Below are 8,630 nucleotides of genomic sequence, written 5' to 3'. Positions count from 1 at the left end.
TCAGCATGACATTCTGAATGCTCACTGTCACAACTGTCACTAGGCTAAGTCATAATCATTTTGCATATCCATTGCCTTTTGTAAAGACGCTGCTATGGCCTAAATACACTGCCTCAATTATAGAATACATAGACAAAAACAAAGCTGTTTCATCTGAATACTTTTGTTTTCCTCTGTGACCTAACCTGGCGCAAGACAGCAAAATTGTGTATACTGCTGACTGAAGCATGCTGGAATCAAACCGCATCCCACTGGGAAAGAAACACAGCAAGAGATCAGAGCCTTTATAAATACAAGTCTTTTCAAGAGGGAAACAAAAAAGAAGTATCTCAATTGCAACAAATACAATTCTGTGGTCCAGGGAATTGCTTCCTCTTAATTTTCAGAGATCCCTCTTCCTTCTTAGGAACTGTTGCTTTCTTTCATTAAGTTCTTTCGGTTTGTTTTCCTTTTAACTGTATCCATTTACCAACAAAGCAATGATGTTTTGAAGCTAAAGACCTGATTTATTGAGATCATTCATGTGGCTTTTTGTTTGTTTTTGGTCAAAAACTTGAGGTGATGGTGAGGTTGCAAAAAAGGGGGAGAGGTGCAGGGTGGAGGGACTCGTCTAATTTCAGAGTTCCAGAAGAAAAAGGGTAACTTTGAAAGCTTTTGTTAATCCTAACGCCTTTATCGCTCCTCAGTGTTCTAAACAATGAGAATGAAAATACTAAAGACCTCCCTGTACATCTCTGTGGCTTTACTGTCTATACCACTCACTCCTGAACTTTGCAACTTAAAAACTAAATACAAAAATCTCAACATTTCATTACATTTACCATGAGTGCTGCTGTTATCCCTTTACATCCCTTTGCATCATAGGTATATCATTTTGAGTTTCAACTGAAATAAAGCATTTTATTCAGTAAAGAAAATGAGTGATTACTTTTGAAGTTTTTCTTTTGTAAAGCACACATAGACATGTTATGTCATACAACACAGTAGGAGGTGATTGACATGAAAGAAAACTGCTTTTTCTCCCCTTTTCATTTCATACAACCTCCAAGATGTCAAACCACAGACTTAAATTGTAAACACAGGTACAAGAGATGCAACTGTCTACTGCCATTTGCTGTTGTAATAAGATGTCAGTCACTACAAATGGGCCTTGTGTAATCACAGTGTTTATGAAGCTGCCGTCAGGGCAATAGGGATTTACAGACTTGAAAAAACCTGTCCAGAATGATAACTGTGCTTAGCAATGCTAATGACCTTTCAACTAGGTGATCCACTGACCCAGAACCTTTGACAACATATACCCAACTGATCAGCATTTATTTCCTTTTTCCATCATTCCCACCAGTATGCTGTATCAGGATGTTGCATCAGTTGTATTGTAGATATTGTATCAGGTTACTGAACTGGAAGATCCTGTCTCAGATGGAGTGCTAGCAGTAAATGTGCTAGTTGGTTTGATGCTAGGTGAAAATCAGCTCCTGGCAGTGCTTTTACTTGTCAAGGGGGGCTGGTCAAGACTAATTTAAAAAGCATTAGGACACAGTAAAGTACCTAAGGTCCCCTTGTTGCTTTTTTAAACTAGTTGGGAGTACTATTTCGCATGCAAATGGGCATAAACTTGTAGATATGAAAAGGAAGCATAATTGACTGCTGCTAGTTGTTGCACAGTGTACAGCTAGTACAGTAAACCAGTACAGAACAAGCTTGTTGTATACCTAGTTAACAACAAAAAGCATTTTTTTTTTTACATTTGCAAAAAAAGAAGCTCCTAGGGATTCCTGAGTGGCTCCAATGATTCCTCCGATTCTTCCTCTTATATATTGCTTGGCAGAATTCCAAGAAGAAAAAAGATTACATTATGGCAGAGACAGGTGAGGTATGAACCCCACAGCAATAATGGGACCCTTCACATTTGCTGTGATGATTCAAACACACAGCTGCATGTTTCCCGTATAAACATTACACCACTCAATCAACTGCATGTGCAATAATCAAGACACAGCCAGACCTACAGAATGAACATACGATATCACATGCATGCTCACCCAGAGCACATGTGAGTGTAACTCTTGCTGGAAGAAGAGCTCATGGAGACACCCCTCCTCTACAGTGTCTTTTGGGTTGAGGGACTCTTCACACAGATTTACCTTGATCAACTGATGACCCTTGTCCACAGTAAAACACTCAGTAATGCCTGAACGAACCAGTGTACCGGTCCACTGGTAGCAGGAGAATCAGAGTGGACTACAAAAGATGCGGCTAAGACAGACAGGTACTAAAATTATGCCCAGGGAAATAATTGTGTTGTGATAACTGCAGTTTCAGTCACCTCTCAAATTTCTCTTTCTAAAGCAGGTGCTCTTGCAAACTAGATGGATGAACCTTTGACAGTCGCAGTGATTTAATCTCTATGCCTTCGATGGAAAAAACGTCAAGCTGAGAGAGCTGACGTCACTTGCTCCTCTAAAAGCTGCTCTCTGTACTGTAGTCTCTGCACTGACTTCAGTGTGACAGGTTTAAATATTCACTGGTGCCCATCTTATGGAACAAGCCTAATGACAGACTGTACAGATCTCCAGATAATTTTCCAATTACCTGAGCTGCCAATAAATCCCTGCTGTTCTTGATGCATTGAGAAATGCGGCAGGAGCCTGTGTGCTCCGCCCGAGAGGGCACTATTTATCACCCGTCAACATCTCAGACGCTCTCATCAGGTAAATGAATTTCACCTCCTGCAGGACTTTCTCCATTCACTTCCTGCACTCAGATGACGGGCCCCAAATTCGTCTTGTGATTCACACACTGTTTACGTTCGAGTGTCTTCACTCTGGTGCTTCACAAAACTGAACGTGATAGCCAATCCTAATGCTTTCGCCCTGACTACCACCGACAAGGAGAGAACTGGTGCCACACCCTGTGCTAGGACGTGAATGCCATGAATCCCGCACTATAGGTGGACAAATACATCTTGCATAAATTGAGAAATTTATAGTTATTGTTTATTTTGTTTTGCATTAATGTTGAGGTTCCATGTACGTTCAGCTGTTCTTCCACTTAATTTGACACTTGCATTTATAACTACTGCTGAGGCAGATTGAGTTTTCTGTCTGTGAAATCAATGTTGAAAAATGGAAAATGTAAATATCCTTCTTCTGCTTTACATAATGCACCTTAAATTACGCATCTGGGCTCATGTCAAATCAATTATTACTGCTCACAGAAGTGCACTGATTGTCATTGAAGGATGTGAATGATCACTGGCTGAAAGGCCATTAGTCTGTCTGGTTTAAACTGGGGTCGGAAGACATTCCAGAGTCAATTAAATGAGTGTAATGCATAGAGCTCCCAATAAAAACGCACTGAAAGCATCTTTAATGCATACTCTTTGGCGTCTTCTGAGTTCAGTGCCCTCCAACAACTATTCCGAGTATGTCCTCTGCTGGACATAATGTGTATTACATATGTTGGTTTTCTCACCAGGGATAATTTCTTGCATGATATAGAGAATATAATGCTTGGCACATATAATGCTGGGAATAAGCATATGTGGACGGTACCACAAAGTAACTAGAGATGCAAAATTTATGGAAAAAAAATTGCATGTGTAAGCAATTCATGTAGCATATTAACGCTAAAAGTGTGATGGCCGTATTTGTATTCTATAACTACATAATCGTGTTAACAATTTCAGTTAGTTATTCCATTATGCTGTTTAATGTTTAATGTTGTACCAGATGCCTAAAACTAGCGGAACTGCAGTGCGAGATTAACAAAACAACTATTCGATCATCTCCCCTCGTGTTAACCACAAAATAATGGAAGTTCAGAAATTGTATACACATTTTAGAGTCCAGTTTCAATCTAACTGGCGAATTATCCAGTCCTGCTCTCGATCAGGTTGGCCACCGCAACTCAAAGTTATGGCAATTTTCGTAATTTTGCTAAATTACATTACTTGCCTGAGATGAAATTTTCACAAGGTAACAACACTTCACAAGGAATAATCTACGAAAACCTGTTCTATCTGCACTATTCGTAATATGTACACTCAACCGCAGTGTTAACTGACTGCAGTAGTGAACAATGTAGCTATACCTATGGACGGTTCATTTTTCATTTTTAGCATTTGCCTAGCCTGTCGTCATGGTCAGAAGTAAGGTATATTCCACTTCATTCCGTATTATGGTGAATACGGAATATGATGTTTTGAACTGGTGTCCACATTAAACTGCTATAATTCACCGAATATTGTCTTTTTTAGGTTCAGTTGATTTTGTATTGTGCTCGTGTTGCCATTACTTCCAGGTATACAATTCTCTGGTACTAATCTCAGTAAAACGTTAGAAAAAACATTACTGCGCCCAACGTGGGGCTCGAACCCACGACCCTGAGATTAAGAGTCTCATGCTCTACCGACTGAGCTAGCCGGGCGCTTGTTGCTAACATGGGCTTTGTCGTGTAATTAAACTTAACCTTTTGCATGTATTTTGAATTTTGTAGTGTTTATCTGGCTTTGGCTATTTTATGTATTAATTTCTTAACTACACTTGCAAAGTGTAAAGCTAGAATATCCCAGACAATGAAACATACCTCAAGTAAGAAAAGCAATAGATGGCAGTGGCATTTTAGCAGATGACTTTGGTTTAACAGCAGCCATTACACTAAAATGAGAGGAATTCAAATGAAGTGAACCTGCAAACAGTCCATCAGTGGGATTTTGACTGGAAACGAGTGTGTTTGATACAAAGCGGGAGATCGTGAGGTAGCTAAGATAAAAGTTCCGTCTTGCTTGGATAGGTATTTACCAGAAACCAAAGAATGACCTTGCATATGATGTTTTAACATCAGTTACAACTGCTCGCTAACTGTATCAGTTTTGCAGCTAATTGACACTTGGCTAGCTATAGCTAACACAAACAAGTGAGTGACGGCGTAGCTTGTAGCTTGGTAGCTAGTTACTTAAGTTAGTTCACCAAAAGACAGTATAAGGAAGGAATGCTGTTTTTAACTAGCTAGTTGACATAATCTCAAAGTAAGGTGGCCTTGTACGAACGCACTGTCTTAATGTGTCCAAGGCTGTCGTAATATGTGGTATGTCTCCAAGGCTCCAGGTTAACCTCAATAACTACGCTAGCGTTATCTTGCTACATTCAATTAAACTGCTTTTGTATTCGCAGGGCAGGCCGAAATGTAATTTAATCGCCACTTTGGCAATCTGCGTTCCACGGTTTATTGTCAGATAACTTACTAGCTAGCATGCTATATGAGAACTGTAACATCTTGCAATCCAGATAGTAATGGCGTCAAAACGAACAACGTTTGCAGGCTAGCGAACGATATGGCATAACATCAGCATAACGCATGGACATGGGCCTGTCTTCAAAGAACATCATCTTTAAATTTAAACAGTTTTATCGCTTGGCATTAAAGAATAATTAGTGGTATTGACCCTCCTGTAACGTACATATACCAGTGCCATATCTAGGTTCGGTTCAAGTTCTGGTTCTTGTATTGACAAATACTTTACAACAATGACTATCTAATTTCAACCAAAAGCATGAAAGTGAACAATTAATGTATTATTGCGACAAAACGTTCCCATCCTTAAACAAGTATTCGTAACTGTTAAATGGATACAAGCCCATACTTAGTTTTGTAATTTGCTGTTCGATTCTGTTAACAGAACAGCAGACTATGAGTCTGCTCGGTGTAGAAGGGATAGAAATACGTGAAAGTTGTACTGAAGGGAGAAATGCCGTTCATTTGCTATGAATAACGTAGAAACTTTTTTGTTTGCATCTCACTATTCTTAGCTAATAAACATAACCGTTTCCTCAACAGCACAGTGGTTTGACGATGACAATGTCCGAGGCTGGTGAAGGGGTCAGGTACGAAATAGCTGCTATAGAGATCAAAGAGGAGGCACTGGAGGAGTACTGTTCGGTGGACAGCTCGAACGAATGCGTCACTAAAATTGAAGACTTGGGTGACAGATGTGACACGTCGGACCACACTGAGATGGAGGAAATGGAGCTTAAGGATGACACCGGGAACATGCGCCCCTTTAATGTGAAGCATCCTCATTCAGTATGTCCTTATGTTGCAGGTAATGTAGTTTTTAGAATTGCTCAGCAGCTGTAATAATATGCATTGTTGTCACTCTGTTTTCATATCATTCATAAATGTCTGAATGCATGTTTTTCTTGGAATGGGCATCACTAAATTGACTCACTTTGAATAGACCACATGAATAGAATGAAATTAAGACAATCCAATTTTAAGTTTTACTTGCATGTAAAGTTTCTTCAATGTGCTAATGTGCTTCCCAAGGTTTTTTTTTTCACTCCAGAAGAACAATACATAACACCATGGACCTTTACTTTGTGTTTGTCAATGTCATTTACAGGCACCATCCAGTAAATATTTTTCTTTTTCCCTCCCATGTATTCAGATGAGCTCGAGGGCTTTTCTTGCAGGGTGTCCTGCAGGGGCCAACAGGCTCTGGACAAGCACCTGCTTGAGAAACACTGTACTGGTTTCGTGATTGAAGAAGGGGTGTTGCTGCTTGGAAGCCTGCCTGTGTTGAGTATCACTGTACTCCCTGGCACCCTGTGGACTGGGGAGCGCTCGGTGACCTTCCATCACTGCCCAGAATGTCATCAGAGCTTCCATTGCCTCAATAACCACAACAACAACATGTTTAGGAAGAGAGCAAAGACTGACAACAGGGAAGCCAAAGAGGAATCAAGAGAGGTAGCAGAAACACTATTCTGCTGTATAAAGTGTGAGCAGACATTCCAACACAAGGAAGCACTGAAGGTGCACCAGCTCACACACACAGAAACCACGCCTTATTCCTGTAAAGACTGTGGGAACACTTTCACAGAGATTGACTCCCTGAAGCTACATAGCAGGTGTCATGCTGAAGAGACTCCTGAGCAGGGCGGAGGCAGTGACAGGGGTCTCCAGCCGCTGCACGCAGAGAAGCTGAGCAGCCAGTTGGATGCTGTGAAGCACTCTTATCCTTGTAGTGAGTGTGGCATGGCTTTTTATCTGCCGCGCAGCCTACATGACCACGAGAAGACGCATCACGGCAGCACCATGTACATATGCACAGAGTGCGGCAAGAGCTTTCGACAGTCTCGCAACCTGCAGCGGCACCAACGCGTCCACACAGGAGAGACGCCCTACCACTGCAAAGACTGTGACAAGAGCTTCAGCCAGGTGGGCTCACTGAAGCTGCACCAGCGCAGCCACACTGGGGAGACCCCATACCAGTGCACGTTCTGTGAAAAGAGCTTTAGCCAGCTGGAGAACTTGAAGAGGCACCTGCGTACACACACTGGAGAGACGCCGTACGCATGCAAAGAATGTGGCAAGAGCTTCAGCCAGCTGGGCAACCTCAAGGCCCACCTGCGCATCCACACAGGGGAGACCCCTTTCTCCTGCTCAGTGTGTGGGAAGGGGTTCAAGAACAAGGGCAACCTCAAGGCCCACTGCCGGATCCACACAGGCGAGACTCCTTTCCAGTGCAAGGACTGTGGGAAGAACTTTGGGTGGCTGGCTGCCTTGAAAACTCACCAACGCACTCACACAGGGGAGAGGCCCTACCACTGTGAGCGATGTGGCGAGAGCTTTGCATATTCCTATAAATTGCGCACACATGGCTGCCAGGGTTGATGGAGCAGGTGGAGTGTGGAAAGAATGCAAGCAACAGTTCAGATGGAGAGTTCTTTATCTGTAGTTCTCCTAGAGATAGGAATCACCCACAGTCTTCACTTTCAAACAAAAACAATGTATCAAAACTGTGCAGGATGCGTTGGCTTGAATTTTATACTCCATGTCTGAGATCCCAGTGCAAGATTCTTTGCAAATTCACTTGAAACCAGTTAAGGCCTCTTTCAGTGAAACACTCCAAAACTGGTTGTAAAAATGTTTTTCAAGCATTCACAGCTGCTTCTGTTGCACAAGAACTACAGAGTTATATGCTAGCATCATTTAACCTATGAACCCAGGAATAAGGCTATTGATTAAAAATAAATTGCTAATAATAACAATGTGATAATGAATAATAATGGAAAAATGCAACTTAATTTCCTTCTACTGGTTTAAATTCCTTGATCCATTGCTTACTCTTTTTAGACCCGTTTTCCTATTCACTGAACAGTGTTTCTGTCACAGCCCAGGCACACTGGTCCCCTGTTTGGCCCAGATGGAAGACTGGTCTCTGACTGTCTCCTACTGACTGTCATCTTTTCCAATAACCATGGTTGCCAGAAGGGCAGGGGCCTCCATCCAAGTATGCAGGTTCAGCTATCAGGCAGGAGCAAGTGACAGGATTTTATGTATTTTTGTACAGTACTTGAACTGAGCTCCCAACAAAAGAATAGGTGTGCCTGTTATTGGATTTGTGTGCTTCACCACTGGTTTTTCCTGTACAAAGGCAAGTTTAAATTAATAGTGTTCATTTAGAACCATACAGGTACAGACATGATCATTCCAATTACAGTTGCACAGGAAAAGGACTTTATACAGTGATCCAAGCATAAGGTTATTCTGTGGTACTGTAGCTTCAAAGTACGAGAAGCAGTAAATGCAGAGGACTATGACCTAAGCGTTAAGTACAAGGG

The 8,630-nt window shown here is 41.6% G+C and overlaps 1 protein-coding gene and 1 non-coding gene across 2 annotated transcripts; one reads left to right on the top strand and one right to left on the bottom strand.

Annotated features, from left to right (window-relative positions):
- Positions 1 to 4,358: 4,358 nt before the first annotated feature.
- On the bottom strand, positions 4,359 to 4,431 carry trnak-cuu. Its single transcript has one exon. It is a non-coding gene; the product is annotated as a tRNA-Lys (tRNA).
- Positions 4,432 to 4,677: 246 nt separating this feature from the next.
- LOC118781290 (zinc finger protein 391-like) lies at positions 4,678 to 7,680 on the top strand. Its single transcript, XM_036534301.1, has 3 exons — positions 4,678 to 4,762; positions 5,842 to 6,106; positions 6,452 to 7,680. Exons 2-3 carry the CDS (start codon positions 5,857 to 5,859, stop codon positions 7,678 to 7,680), a joined length of 1,479 nt encoding a protein of 492 aa, XP_036390194.1. The 5' UTR covers positions 4,678 to 4,762; positions 5,842 to 5,856.
- Positions 7,681 to 8,630: the final 950 nt, after the last annotated feature.

The sequence above is a fragment of the Megalops cyprinoides genome, chromosome 1 (assembly GCF_013368585.1).
Source record: "Megalops cyprinoides isolate fMegCyp1 chromosome 1, fMegCyp1.pri, whole genome shotgun sequence".
NCBI lineage: Eukaryota > Metazoa > Chordata > Actinopteri > Elopiformes > Megalopidae > Megalops > Megalops cyprinoides.
The sequence above is the reverse complement of the archived record's forward strand: the minus strand, read 5'-3'. Positions and strand labels throughout refer to the sequence as shown.